Here is a 14,947-nt window from a genome sequence, read left to right as displayed (position 1 = left end):
AGATGCTAATGAAGGCTGTGACTAAGGCTGGGGCCACACGGGCACTACTGCGATCCACTTGCATGAGACTCGGCTCGTGCTGGCAGTACAGCAGAGCCGAGTGTCATGCCTGTGTCTTTGCAACTGAGGTCCGTTCGTGCGAGCAGACCTCAGCTGCGGGGGGCGGGCCGGCACTCAGGAGGGGAGGGAGGGATTTCTCTCCCTCTCTACTGCATAGTCGGCTATTGCCATTCTCGCGCTGCACTAGCAGTACACCGGTGTACCGCGAGTGCAGTGCGATTTTTCTCTCACCCCATTCACTTGAATGGGTGCGAGAGAAAGAGACTCGGCTTACAATCGCAGCATGCTGCGATTGTTTTCTCAGTCCGATTAGGGCTGAGAAAATAATCGCCCATGTGTGCTGACACACAGGCTAGAATTGGTCCGAGGGGAATGCGATGTTTTATCGCACTCCACTCGCACTGTTTTTCTCGCCGTGTGGCTTAGCCCTAATGGCAAGGGCGTTAGTTCCCTGACTAGTCGGCCCACTTAGCAGGTTATCCCGCCCTGCTTTACAACAGCCAGCGTCATGGCAGCACTTGATTTTGTACCCGTCGGCTTTCAGCTTCGTTGATGCCGTGTATATGCATGCCGGTTTCAAAGAGTCTCACTGACCATGATCAGAAGTCGCCTGCACTTCAAGGCATGCACATTACTCGGAAGCCAAGTGTATGTGTCGCTGCTTCAGAGAGTAGTGCGCATGACCGGAAGTGCGTACCACTTCTGATCAAGGGCAGTGAGCCTCTTTGAAGCCGGGGCGCATACACCCGGCAACAAAGAAGCTGAAAGCTGACTGGTAGAAAGCCGCGGGCATGCGTGGCTTTTTATCGCACTGACATGATATTGGCTGTTGTAAAGCAGGATATTGCACCCATAAGGGTGGGATAACATGCTAAGTGAGCTGGTTAGCCAGGGAATAAATGCCCTTGAAACTAGTCACAGCCCTCGTGAGCATCTCATAAACGATCTTTAGATATACTTTTTGTAAAGATCTCTTTATGTTTGCTACTTTTATGCTGGGCTGTTAGGCAGGGATTATAGATCTGCACCCAGAACTGCTAGTGGTTTTGGGTGCACAGGGGACCTCACAGGTTCCCATTAAGTAAAAAAATATCTACTGTATTCCTTGTATCAACCATGTCTCATAGATTTAATGGCCAAGTTTGACCCGCAAAACAGATAACAAAAAGACATGCTCTGAGTCTTTCAGATTGGACATACAGAGCGATTTTTAAAGATGGTGTGTGTATGGCTGTTAGCTTTTGGGTCCATGTTCTATCCAATAAAAAAAAAAACCTGACATCACTAGGCTGCAGTTCTATTATGATCAGTTTTTGAGGAAGCAGAAAGTTGAACGATTTCTGCTGGAGAAGCCTCCCCGACCCTTGCCTTAAGGGCACAGTGTTTGGTCAGAAGTGAATATGCAGATTGTATTTACATACACTTGACTAGCATGCACCAGACACTGAATCCTATGGAGCTTACAACAAGATACAGTATAAGGTAGAGCTATAAAACTTACTGCTCCTGAAAGGTCTCCTTCAGCCCTATTTAAAGTTAACATTAGTATTGTACTGAAAAATCACCTGACAGGTTCCTTTTAACTATAATATTTTTTCTAGATATGACTTAAGAACAGAAATGGAGATTCCTTTACTTCATTTTAACCCCATATAAATAGTTTTCCTTGGAAATCTTGTCATTCTCAACATATTTTGTTTTCCAGTTATGTGAATTTCAGAAACTGCTGCAGAAAATGATTTTTATGTAACTTATGGTACGTTATGTATCATGTTACCAGGCAACAAGAATCACCTTGGTTATGGCACGCGTCATGTGATTGTTCTGCTAATTACCGCTGCACTCGGTGAGGTATTTAATGACCAGTGCAGCAGGGGACAGAATGTGGCCCAATGTCATGTTTACCACTATTGATTTTTATTCTTGTTTTAATTAGGACAACGGAGTTTAGGATATTATATATATATAATATATATATTATCCTAGAGTGACTGCAGCTGCTGGAAGATCATGTGCGCACCCTGATAATGGACCCTGCGTGCTGAGGAATGTAGAAACTGAAGGAGAAATTATTATAGGCTTCCAGCATCCTTACATCTGATCATTTTGCTGCTTACGTTACATTGCAGTAGTGTACATGGATGTGGGTGTCCTGAGGCACAGGCTGCCAATCTGTCAGTTCGAGCATCTGCCAGCAGGGATTACGTTGTATGGGGTAAAGTGGGCCGGTCTTATGTCAGCTAGCGTTTAGGAGCCGAGTTGCTAAGCTGATGAGCCATGCTTTCAACACATGTTATGTCACCGCCATTGTAGTGGAGCCAGCAGATACAATTCTTACACTTCCCTTGCACAGAGATATAGACCCTAAAGATTTCTTAAATTCTAGGATTTCTGTTTGTGTTTTAAATAGGATTTTGATATTATTAGTGATCTCTGACTCTGACATAACACGTTCAAGAATCAAGGTGAATGGCCCTAATTAACAAAATGCGTAGTGTTTTAATTAAAGTATACATTTCCTTGATTATCTGTGGCCCTTGCACAGTGGCCACACAGTCTGTGTTGCTGGCTCAGATCAGCAAATTGCACAATGACCATCTTCAGGGACGAGGATAACCTCTGAAATTAGCGTGATTGATTACACTTCGTTTAAGGTAGGAGAAGAGGCTGTGGCATTGACCAGACTCTGCCTCCTGATGACATTTTGTTTAAGGGAGGGGATGTGACAATGACCATGCCTCTGCTTCCTGGTGATGCTTTGTTTGCATATCCCAGCATGTACTGGGATTCTCAAACAAAGCGTCATAAGACAGAATGTAGGGGGAAAAAAAAATAAGCAGTATAGTAAGGGTTGGCTAGGGAATTCTCAATCCAGGCATATTAGAAGTGAGTTCAGATTGGAGCAATAAATATAGAGATTTAGATTGAAATTTCTTCAGCCTTTGGGCCACCCCTTTAAAGAAGCTGCATACTGACATGAAAATCTGTAGTCCAAGCAAAACATCTGTTTTCATAGGTCATTTGAATTAAAGGAAAAACTATTTAGAATAAGTTGCGTGCACCACTCCATCTTTTTTTTTTTTTTTTTTTTTTAATTTATTTAAAGCTTTGTTGCTGCACTTTAATAAATCTATGTCCCCTACCCTTAGTCTTATACTTACCCTCTGGCATTTTCCTCTTTTTTTTCAGCATTGCTCCAGTCCCACGGCACCATCTTGTGACCATAACTTTTGACTGGTCAGAAGTCAACATTGCGTCACAAGCTCCCAGTGCATCTGTATGAGAGCCAGAACAAGACTCTCATAGAGATGCATTGAGTTGAGAACTCTGGTGCGCTCCATGAAGCCGGTGCAACCGGCAGATCACAAATCTCTGAGACTGACAGTAGCTACGCTAAACAGCTGAAGATGCCAGAGGGTGAGTATAAGATTAGCCGAAGGGGATTTAGATTTAAAACGCCACCACTCCAGTAGTGAAATAAAAAAATGCTGGTTTGGTGCTTTAAAAGAGATAGTTAAAGATTAAGCTATAAATGGCCTATATGAGACCCCCGTGAATAAGGGAGAGGGGACTGACGTGCAAAAAGGCCCTGTATTTAATTAAAAAGTCTGTCTCACAGCCATGACGTTTCTACGCATGCCCAGACTGCATAATTTAACAAATCAAGTGAAACCTTATTATTCTAGCGCAGGAGACTTGGAGGTACCTAATTGCTGATAGAATATCTTATCTATAGTATAACTGTTACATAACGTTCTAACAATACTGCAGGTTCAGCCTTGGATTCTTTTAGCTGAAAAAAAACATTATTATATAAAGCTGGTGCAAAGCAGACATACTGTATATCTCAAGTTACATCATGTATTGGCAAATGATGGATTATAATAGCTGCATTATTTTCTTTAGCAATACATTTTGCTGGTTTCTGGCTTACAAATATCTAGTAAATGTTCCCCAATACAGTTCCTTCCTTCCTTAATCGTCTTTGTATTATCAACATGTTGACAATTGCACTTGTTAAGCGGGCTTTACACGCTCCGATATTTCTAGCAATTGCTAGCGATATCGTACGCAAAAGCACTCGCCCCCGTCATGCATGCAATATCGTGTGATCGCTGCCGCAGCGAACATTATCGCTACGGGAGCGTCACACGCACTTACCTGGTCGGTATTGTCGCTGTGACTGCCGAACAATCCCTCCCTCAAGGGGTGGACGACAAACATCCTGCCCACCTCCTTCCTTCCTCATTTCGGGCTGGACGCAGGTAAGGTGAGGTTCCTCGCTCCTGCGGTGTCACACATAGCGATGTGTGTTGCCGCAGGAACGAGGAACAAAATCTATAAACAACCATTAGCAATTTTTGGTTTTAGGACGACCTCTCCATGGTGAACGATTTTCACCATTTTGGAGGACGTTTAAGGTCGCTGGTAAGTGTTACACGCTGCGATACCATTAATGACGCCGGATGTGCGTTACTAACGACGTGACCCCGACGATAAAACATTAACGATATCGTAGCTTGTAAAGCCCCCTTAATAATAATAATTTATTCATTTATATAGCGCTATTAATTCCATAGCGCTTTACATACATTGGGAACACTGTCCGCATTGGGGCTCACAATCTAAATTCCCTATCTGTATGTCTTTGGAGTGTGGGAGGAAACCAGAGTACCCGGAGGAAACCCACGCAAACACAGGGAGAACATACAAACTCCTTGCAGATGGTGTCCTTGGTGGGAATTGAACCCAGGACCTCAGCGCTACAAGACTGCAGTGCTAACCACTGAGCCACTGTGCCGCCTTAACACTGGACAATATAGGCAATTTGTGAGGTTTAAGTAAAGGGGTTGGCACGATATCAGCAATTTTTTTATTGCCTATCCACAGGATATGTGGCAGATCATTGTAGTTTCTAACTGCTGGGACACCCCCCCCCTCCCCACCCCCCGAAACTGAGACGATGTCTAGGCACATGCACTACATAGGTAAGGTTGACCTTAGGGAGATCAATATCCAGTACCGCGGAGCACCATCACGTGTTTCTCAACGCAGTGATTCTAGAGCAATGCCCCCCCCTTACCTATGTAGTCTTCTGCTAGGCATTGCTCCCACTAGCCAGTTTCCTACTCCACACTGATGAGGGGCAAATACCCCGAAACAGCGGTCTGTGGATGGATACCATGTTTTGGCATAGGTGGTTTCCTTGACTGGAGACTGCCCTTCCCGTGGTTATTATTTCCCGGTGAAAGACCTGGCTAGTTACCTCCCAGCGTTGAGAAACAATGGTGATGGTGTCTCCGCGGCTTTCTTGTTTTGCATAGGCACATGCACTAACACTCTGTTCAAACTTTCCCATCTTCGGTAGTGGTAGAGAGCGTGAACTGAAAGCTAGAGCGTACTAGACTCCCTTCAAACTGTGAACTTGCCTCCCAGTTCTTGTAGTTGGTGGAGGTCCTTGCCAGCAGATGGTTGGTCGATCTGTGCTGTGCTGAGAAGTGAGAATATTTGGCCAACCCCATAAAGGACTTAACTTGATATTATTGCTATGCATGACTAGATGAATTTCCTGAAAACTAGGACACAAATATCATTTCAATGTTTGATACAAATGTTCATTTTTTTGTGGTGGTTTGGTTTTGTGGCTGATGTAACCGGAGTGTCTTCTATATCCAGATCATTTTTGCTATAGACTTAATCCTCCTAAATATTACACTGCTTTACCTAATTGTGCACTATCAAGCTACTAAATGATTGCCAGTCCAAGTAGTATCCTCTGCGGGAAAAATATCATGAACATTAAAGGGTTTGTCTGGTTATATCCTATCCAAAAGATAGGTAACAACTTTTTGATTGCGGGGATCCCACCTTTGGAACTTGCTATGATCAGCAAAACATGGATTTTGTACGCTTTTATCCTGATTAGAATGGAGCAGTAGTGCTCAAAGCAGACCAATGCTCCATTCAGTCTCTATGGTGTTGCCGGAAAAGCTGGGCACAGCGGTTGTCAGCCAGCAGGGACTGAATAAAGCTGTAGTAGAACATGTGTATAGCCTTCTCCATTCCAGCGTGGATAAAAATGACGCCTCGTTCTACCAGTCCATGGGTTTCAGAAGTCAGTCACCCCACCTCTAAATAAGTTACTGCCTATCCTGCTGGTAAGTCATAACTTGATTTCACTAGAGATGAGCTGATCCATTGAAGTTCAGGTTCTGCGGGTTCAGACGGACTTTAGAGAAAGTTCTGTTTTGCACTTTGAGTTGACCTGAACCCCATTGGAAGTCTCTGATTGTGTAGTGCAGCTCTCTGCCTACATACAGCCAGTCAAAAACAGAGCACTTGCGGGGGAGGGAGAGTAGGGTTTTTCCGTTTTTTTTTTTTTTTTTTGTTTTTTTTTTATACCCCGTGAGAGCCATTCAGACACTGCAAGCAGCTCATACTGAGCGAAGTACTGAGTACCTGAGCACAGCGATGCTCACTGGAGCGGTCAGCATACGTAAACCCTCCGAATGCGGACATTGATTTTTTGTAAAGTCTGTGTACAAATGTCGCGGGCGGAGGAGGGGACGCCGCGCTCTCCCCACTGCTCGGGTCCGGCTGCCGCGGCTGCTGCGGCCTGCTGCTGCTCGGTGGCTCGAGCGATGAGCCGGATCCCGGGGACTTCTAGCGGCGCTCCTCGCCCGTGAGTGAAAAGGGGGTTTGTTGGGTGTGGGTATTGTGTATTGTCCGTGACGCCACCCACGGTTGTGGTGATTTTGTAGCCACCACCGCTGCTCCGTATGGGAATCCCGGGAATGATGCTATGGGGCAGCTGGATGTTAATCTTCCCCTCCGTGGGTAGGGGGTTTAGTGGTCCCGGGGCCCAGGGATGAGGTGGGTGATGCAGGGCTTGGTGGGATGCAGGGACGCGGGGGCAGCTCTGTGCCTTGCGGCACTGTGGTACTCACTCAGCCTGAGACGATGACACAGTTCTCGGTAAAACACACGGCTGGAAAGACGGTTCCCACGGACGGCTGCACTTGCTTTCCCCAGTAGGTGACGGTCCCTTTTTCCTGCACCTGATATGATGATGGTTGCGATGGGTTCCCACCGGTAACCCGCTCCCCGGCTTGGATATGGGCCGGAGGAGCCCTACTTTGCCCGCAGGCGCTGGCCCTGAGAAACTGGTGCCCTGGCGGTGGCGGTGTCTCTCTGTAACGGTTGGACTGTTGCCTTCAATCGGGACTTGGTTGTTGGGAGACAGTCGTCCCCTTCACTGACGGATTTGGCAAATTATGGCGACTCCTAGCCTTGCCGGGATCCGAAAGGCCCCTGCCCTGGTGCTGACTGTTCTTCGTATACTGCTCCAGACCGCCGGGTCACCACCCGTCCGCGGTCCTTCCAGCAACCTCCGAGCAGTCCCCCCTGCGGACAATCACCGCCGTCTGCTGACCTTGCTGTCTCTCAGCCCGGGGCACACACCCGGACCAGCTTCAGGCTTTCTTAACTGTCACTTTTACTCCTTCTCTCAAGCTCCTCTACCACTTCCTTCCACTTCACTTCACTTCCTCAACTCATCTGCTTGTTTACTCCTCACTCTAGCTCTTCCCTGAGCTGACTCCTTTCCGTCCCTAGCTGGACTGTCTGGTTTTCCCGCCTCCAGAGCTGTGAACTCCTCGGTGGGTGGAGTCAACCGCCTGGCCCACCCCCTGGTGTGGACACCAGCTCCTGGAGGAAGGCAACAAGGATTTTTGGGTTAGCTTAGATGTTCCTAACTGGGGTGTAGGGTGTGGTGGTGTTATGACCTGTGACCCCTGGCTTGCCCAGGGCGTCACACAAACACCGAACTTTCCTGTTTGGGTTTACTCATGTCTAGATTTCACATAAGAAACCATCAATTAAATCCCCCCCCCCCTTTCAAAAATGACTGGTAGAATATTCCACATTTAAATTGTACTTTAACAGAAGTAATTTACATGTACAATAGTCCTCTTTTATGTGCATAGATTTGACACTAAACATTTCTGCATTACTGTGGGCAGCTGTATCATCCAAAGCATTGTAAATATTAATTGCATATCAGTGCGGTGACTTCTGACATGTGGGATCAATACCTGCTGTAGGCTTTTATTAGCCAGCGAGTGTAGCATCTGCTGCCCAACCAGCGTTCTGCTGTAGCTGGTTTTCATCATGGAAGACCTAATAACTGCACGCAGCCTCAGGCCACGTAGTGGAACATCCAGACTCTATGTTGCAGCATATGGTTCTGTTGTAGACTTTGGAATAATTAAGAATCCATCTGTATTTAGCTGCCAAGGCTCTGGTTTTGCGTCTCTCAGCATTCTTCATGCTTTTAACAGTTGAAGTAACAGTTTTGGTGGCTCTTTGCCCTGTGGAAGAATAAACTAATGACACTGCTTAAAGAAGCAATGACAGTGTGGCTTTCTTGTGTCCTTAGTGCTGGATATATATGGCACATGTTTCTATGTTATGTTGTCTTCATCGTAATGATTTTGGGATGGAATAACAAGTCGTACTGTGATATGTTAAAATACTAACATCTGCTATTGAATATATTGGAATTTTTCGTTACTGGAGTTAATCATGTACTTTATTGAATTTTCCAGCAAGTTATCAATACGCTCCTCAACATTGACATTACAACACCAAGAAGAAAAGTCATGGAGTTTTAGAAATTGCAGGATCAACAGACATAATGATTAAGAAAATGGAAACAAAATGAACAAAATATCTTGACTTATTCTGTTTAGAGTATGAGGTCCACGTACATAAATTCACACACTTACAGTCCTTGGCTGCCACCTAATGAGGTTATTAATGGTTGGCTAAGGAATGTTCTGCCACGCTCAATGCACTTGGGCACGGAAATCATCATGATTCACTGCTGGTGAGTCACTGTGCAATTGCTGTCCGATGACATCCCAGATGTGCACAATTGGAGATAGGACAGGAGACTCTGCAGGTCACTGTAGGACTTTTAGGTTGCTCCAGGACAATTTTGAGAAATGTATGTACCACTCGTTCCACTACCAAATCAATGTAACACTAAGCTTTATAGTGTACCTGGAATGAAGACTGAGCAGTCAGGCTACTATACAATATACCAACTACACCTTAATCCCATGATTAGGATCAGGGTAACATTCCCTCATGAAGAACTCTTGATGATGTTGCCCACTTGGTTTCTAAGTTGGTTTCTTATAATGCACATCTGGAATGTCAATCTTCAGCAAATGCAAACAGAGCTGCCAGCAGTGGATCTTGATGATTTGAGTGCAATACATGTAGCGTGGTAGAATATCCCTCAAATAACTAATGCCTCATAGATTGCGCTCCTACTGGGTATTGGACAAATCTAGGTGTTTTGAATTTTTTTTCCTATTTTTTTTGATCATTTGAATATCCTTACATGTCTATCAATCTTTTGATTTCCGTATTTGCACAATTTTTCTTCCTTGGTGTTTCAATTTCAATGTTGTGGAGTGCAGTAAAGCTATATATAGTAAGACAGTTAGATTTTACATGCTAGAGCGTAATTTAACCAAAACTTGCCTTTTTCTTTTTTAGTGGTAGCCGGCTTCCGAGGAACAAATCCACATGGCTTAACATTAGAGATTGGAGACACTGTGCAAATTCTTGAAAAATCTGACGGTAAGATACTTACTAAACAGTTCAGACTTGTGAAGTGGTGTAGTCGACTAGCAGTTTTAAGACTCTAATGCAAATTAGGTAAAAGTTAACAGACTTGTCCGATTTTGGCAGGATTCACCGAACCTCTAATGTGCATGGTCTGGAAATATATTTGGGAATATATCTGGGAATATATATGAATTGTCCGGGTGGAATTCGATGTGTGTAATCTTGCAGCCAAGCTGTATGTTGTCCGTGGCTTTGGCAGCATGAATCAAGTGGCAGATTACCTTTAATGGGGTTGTCCACTATTGGTCTACTCTGTTTTAATAACTTGACTGCATAATATAACCCAAAATACCTTATGCTCACCTCCTGGAACTGCTGCAGTGATGTCTGCACTGTCTCCCTACTATCTCTTGATATTATGTCAAGTTACTGCTGCAGTCAATCAGTGTCCACCATGCCACTGCAGCCTTTATAGGAATGGTACCAGTCCAGAAAGTAAATGGGAAGTTTGTTTTGTTTGACAGTGAAGCTATGAAGAAGAATGGGGGTCATCCACTAGTGCACAACCAGGGTTGCTAACTTCCCTTTTTATTTTTTTCTGGATAGCTTCTCAAAAAATCATGGACAAATAATGTTTTTTACTTACACATTGGAAAATTATCAATAATCATTACGATTATAAGTGATATACAGTATTGACCAAAAGTTTGGACACACTTTCTCATTCAAAGAGTTTTCTTTATTTTCATTACTGAAAATTGCAGATTCACATTGAAGGCATCAAAACTATGAATTAACACATGTGGAATGAAATACTTAACAAAAAAGTGTGAAACAACTGAGCCGCCTTTTGCTTTTATTGCTACTTTGCACTCTCTTGGCATTCTCTTGATGAGCTTCAAGAGGTAGTCACCGGAAATGGTTTTCCAACAGTCTTGAAGTAGTTCAGAGATGCTTAGCACTTGTTGGCCCTTTTGCCTTCACTCTGCGGTCCAGCTCACGCCAAACCATCTCGATTGGGTTCAGGTCTGGTGACTGTGGAGGCCAGGTCATCTGGCGTAGCACCCAATCACTCTCCTTATTAGTCAAATAGCCCTTACACAGCCTGGAGATGTGTTTGGGGTCATTGTCCTGTTGAAAAATAAATGATAGCCCAACTAAACGCAAATCGGATGGAATAGCATGCCGCTGCAAGATGCTGTGGTAGCCATTCTGGTTCAGTATGCCTTATAATTTTTAATAAATCCCCAACAGAGTCACCAGCAAAGCACCCCTACACCTTCACACGTTGTCCTCCATGCTTCACAGTGGGAACCAGGCATGTAGAGTCCATCCGTTCACCTTTTCTGCATCGCACAAAGACACGGTGGTTGGATCCAAAGATCTCAAATTTGGACTCGTCAGACTAAAGCACAGATTTCCACTCGTCTCATGTCCATTCTTTGTGTTCTTTAGCCCAAACAAGTCTCTTCTGCTTGTTGTCTGTCCTTCGCAGTGGTTTCCTAGCAGCTATTTTACCATGAAGGCCTGCTGCACAAAGTCTCCTCTTAACAGTTGTTCTAGAGATGTGTCTGCTGCTAGAACTCTGTATGGCATTGACCTGGTCTCTAACCTGAGCTGCTGTTAACCTGTGATTTTTGAGGCTGGTGACTCGGATAAACTTAGCCTCCGCAGCAGAGGTGACTTTTGGTCTTCATTTCCTGAGCCGGTCCTCATGTGAGCCAGTTTCTTTGTAGCGTTTGGTTTTTGCCACTGCACTTGGGGACACTTTCAAAGTTTTCCCAATTTTTTGGACTGACTGACCTTAATTTCTTAAAGTAGTGATGGCCACTCGTTTTTCTTAGCTGCTTTTTTCTTGCCATAATACAAATTCTAACAGTCTATTCAGTAGGACTATCAGCTGTGTATCCACCAGACTTCTGCACAACACAACTGATGGTCCCAACCCCAATTTATAAGGAAGGAAATCCCACTTATTAATCCTGACAGGGCACACTTGTGAAGTGAGAACCATTTCCGGTGACTACCTCTTAAAGCTCAACAAGAGAAAGCCAAAAGTATGCAAAGCAGTAAGCAAAGAAAAAGGTGGTTACTTTGAAGAACCTAGAATATGACATATTTTCAGTTGTTTCACACTTTTCTAAGTATTTCATTCCACATGTGTTAATTCAGAGCTGCACCAAACCTCTGGAACACTCTACCCCAAGAAGTTAGGACAAATCACAACTTACTCAGCTTCAGACGCTGCCTAAAAACGCATCTTTTTAGGGCGGCCTATCACACTCCCTAGCCAAACTAATTTCACCTAATCCCTCTACAACTTCACAGAACATAACCCCACGTCAAACTCCATGGCACCCAAATGCATCTCAAGGCTCTGGCCAACTTGTCCTGGAAGCCATTATCTATTCCCCATTTCCTTGAGATGGCTGGATTGTCATTGTAAATAAGCACTTGTATCTTGCCCCTCCCCCCATCTCATTGTAGATTGTAAGCTCTCATGAGCAGGGTTGCCTTTTTTTTTTTTCTCCCCTTTAAATATTGTATCTTCTATAATTGTTACTTGTTTGTATATGTTTATGTATATGATATGTATATGTATATGAGCCTCCTGAATTGTGAAGCACTGCGGAATATGTTGGCGCTATAGAAATAAAAATTATTATTATTACAATTTTCAGATTAATGAAAATAAATAAAACTCTTTGAATAATAAGGTGTGTCCAAACTTTTGTTTGGTCTGTGCTCTATGTCTAACGCCCATATTTCTGATTTGGGACATCCGCTGCATTCACTTTGAACTGTAAAATTATAATTACAGCCAAAATAATCTACGTTTTTTCAGCTTAAAAAAAAAATCAAGGATGTCTTCAGTTTTTTTTTTGTTTTTTTTATGAACAGGGCAATCAAATGCCCTACTTTTATGGCGTAAAGTAGGGAATTTCTAGATGGTTGGCAACCCAATGGACAACCCCTTGTAAAAATATTATTTTTTTGTGTATTGTTTTTTTTATGACATTGTGAGCCATATGACATGATACAATATTAAAGGGTTTTAAATGTCCTTTTAAAATACTCTGTAGAAATGTTACAATGGATGAGTGAAGGTAATATATATATCTTTAAATTTTTACAGGCTGGTATAGAGGATTTGCCCTGAAGAATCCAAATGCCAAGGTATTGTAGTTGATCTTAGTTTTTTGTTGTTTTTTTCTTCCTTCTATGCTAAAACTCCTCCAATATAGAATATGTACCAGGACTGAAATGATGACAAATGAATAAACTTAAAATGTTTAAATTTTATTAGATTAAGTACATATTCTTAAAAATACATGTAGAAGATAACAACATAGAGACACAATGACAGACTGATGGGTGAGAACTGTACGAACCCCAAAAATGTAAAAAGGCCCTGGTGGTGGGGAGTCTTTAACAACTCTGGCACTTTGCCTTGTTTTTTGCCGATTGCCATGGTGCTGTGGCAATCGGGGGTGTGACGGGGTCCTTCTCCCCTATCACACAATAAACAGAGCGAGAGATGGCTGTACAATCCAAATCGCATTTATTCCAAGCAAATCAAATGGTCCATAACATAATCCACTGCACAGAGGGTAAAATTAGTCCAGAAATACAAATATAGTCCCATAAGCAATAAATGTCCAGGTCTCTCTGAGAAGCCGCACCTTCAACCCAAGGATCAATCTTCGTCCTTCTCTCTTTAAGTTCCCAAACAGATTGCCTCATCCCCCCAGGTAAGCAGAGTGTTTACAGTAGGTGAATCCCAGGCCCCCTCCCCCAGACTTGGGGACAGGAACACTACAGGGGGTAATTACCTTCAGACAATACAATGTACACATAAGCAATACAAATAATGGACGGTGAACTAAGCGTAAAATACAAACCTACACAACATGATACACAGTACACCATATCCCACCATCACAGGGGGTAATATTTCTAGGGGTTGATATCATCTCTGAATTTTCAGCTGGCATAAACTCCAGGGGTTAGTAATGAAGAGGGACCTATCAGGTGCCACCATTACTGGCCCAGTAAGTGCAAAGTTAAAACACACACACAATCAGGAAGGAATCGTTTTTGACTAAAGACTCCCCCACACTCTCTTCTTCGTTCACCAATTTATTAAAAGAAAATGTTCCCAGAAAGCTCCAGCAAAATCCATGATCCAGGACTGCAACTCTGGCAACTATGATTAGCAGTAAAGTGCAGCTTTTCACAGACGCCGTGTACGACAACAACACTAGTTATTTGAGCTGCCGGCTCAACATTTGGCTCAGCGAGACTCTGCAGCTCTGATGATGGTTGTCCCCACATTGCGCATGTGAATAGCTGTACTTTACTGCTACTCACAGCCGCTGGAGTTGGAGTCCTGGATTGTTGATTATGTCGGAGCTTCGTGGGAACTGCTGTTTTTTTTTTTTTTGTTTTTTTTTTTTTTAATAAATTGGTGAACAAGGGAAAGTGTGGGGGAACATTTATTCAAATAAACTGTTCTCCTGTGTGTCATTTAACTTTACACTTACTAGGTTAGTAATGGGTGTGTTTGATAGGTTGATTGGGTTTATGTCAGCGACTATTACCCTGATTGCCACCGCACTAGGGAAATCAGGAAGAGCCAGGGCGAAGTGTCAAAATTCACGTATCTAATGGATGCATCAATTCTGGGCTGGCTGTGGGTTGCTATTTTTAGGTTGGGAAGGGCCAACTAACCATGGGCCTGTCAAATCTGATGAGAACAGCCCACAGCTGTCTGCTTTTCCTTGGCTGGTTATCCAAATCACGTTTTTCTTGTTTCTTTTTCTTCACTGCAGTGACCTGTGATCAGAGATGCATCCAGGTGTTTTCCCCATCTATTTCTTTTCCATTTGAGCGCTGTTTACATCCATTTCAGCGATCTTCCGCCCCCCCCTTCCTATGGGGGTTTGTTCACTCGAATCGAGCCCGTTCGAGCATTGGACCCGCTCAATTTGAGTAACGAGCACTTTAGTACTCGCTCATCACTATATGTACATAACTGTGTCTTTTTAATTGATAAATGTTTTATAATTTATTAACAAAATATTATTACATTTATGTCTGCACTTTTTTATGTTTTGGGATTCCTTACCAGTCCCTTAAACATGCAACCAAATATTCATGGAATGTTGTGTTGGCACTTTCATCAGAAAGCACTCTGTGATTCTGGTTCTGTATTTACCTAATGATTCATTTGGGTAAACACTTTTCA

At 43.4% G+C, this 14,947-nt stretch overlaps 1 protein-coding gene across 3 annotated transcripts in view; it reads left to right on the top strand.

Annotated features, from left to right (window-relative positions):
* The window catches only part of DOCK4 (dedicator of cytokinesis 4), a 415,128-nt gene that overhangs the window by 117,068 nt on the left and 283,113 nt on the right, over positions 1-14,947 (top strand). For all 3 annotated transcript variants that reach the window (XM_075345007.1, XM_075345008.1, XM_075345006.1), the window contains exons 2-3: positions 9,628-9,711; positions 12,836-12,876. In XM_075345007.1, the coding sequence (XP_075201122.1) occupies positions 9,628-9,711; positions 12,836-12,876 (125 nt within the window). The remainder of the gene's footprint in view (positions 1-9,627; positions 9,712-12,835; positions 12,877-14,947) is intronic.

This window comes from Anomaloglossus baeobatrachus, chromosome 4 (genome assembly GCF_048569485.1).
Source record: "Anomaloglossus baeobatrachus isolate aAnoBae1 chromosome 4, aAnoBae1.hap1, whole genome shotgun sequence".
Taxonomy (NCBI): Eukaryota; Metazoa; Chordata; class Amphibia; order Anura; family Aromobatidae; genus Anomaloglossus; species Anomaloglossus baeobatrachus.
This window is presented reverse-complemented; position numbering and strand designations above follow the sequence as displayed.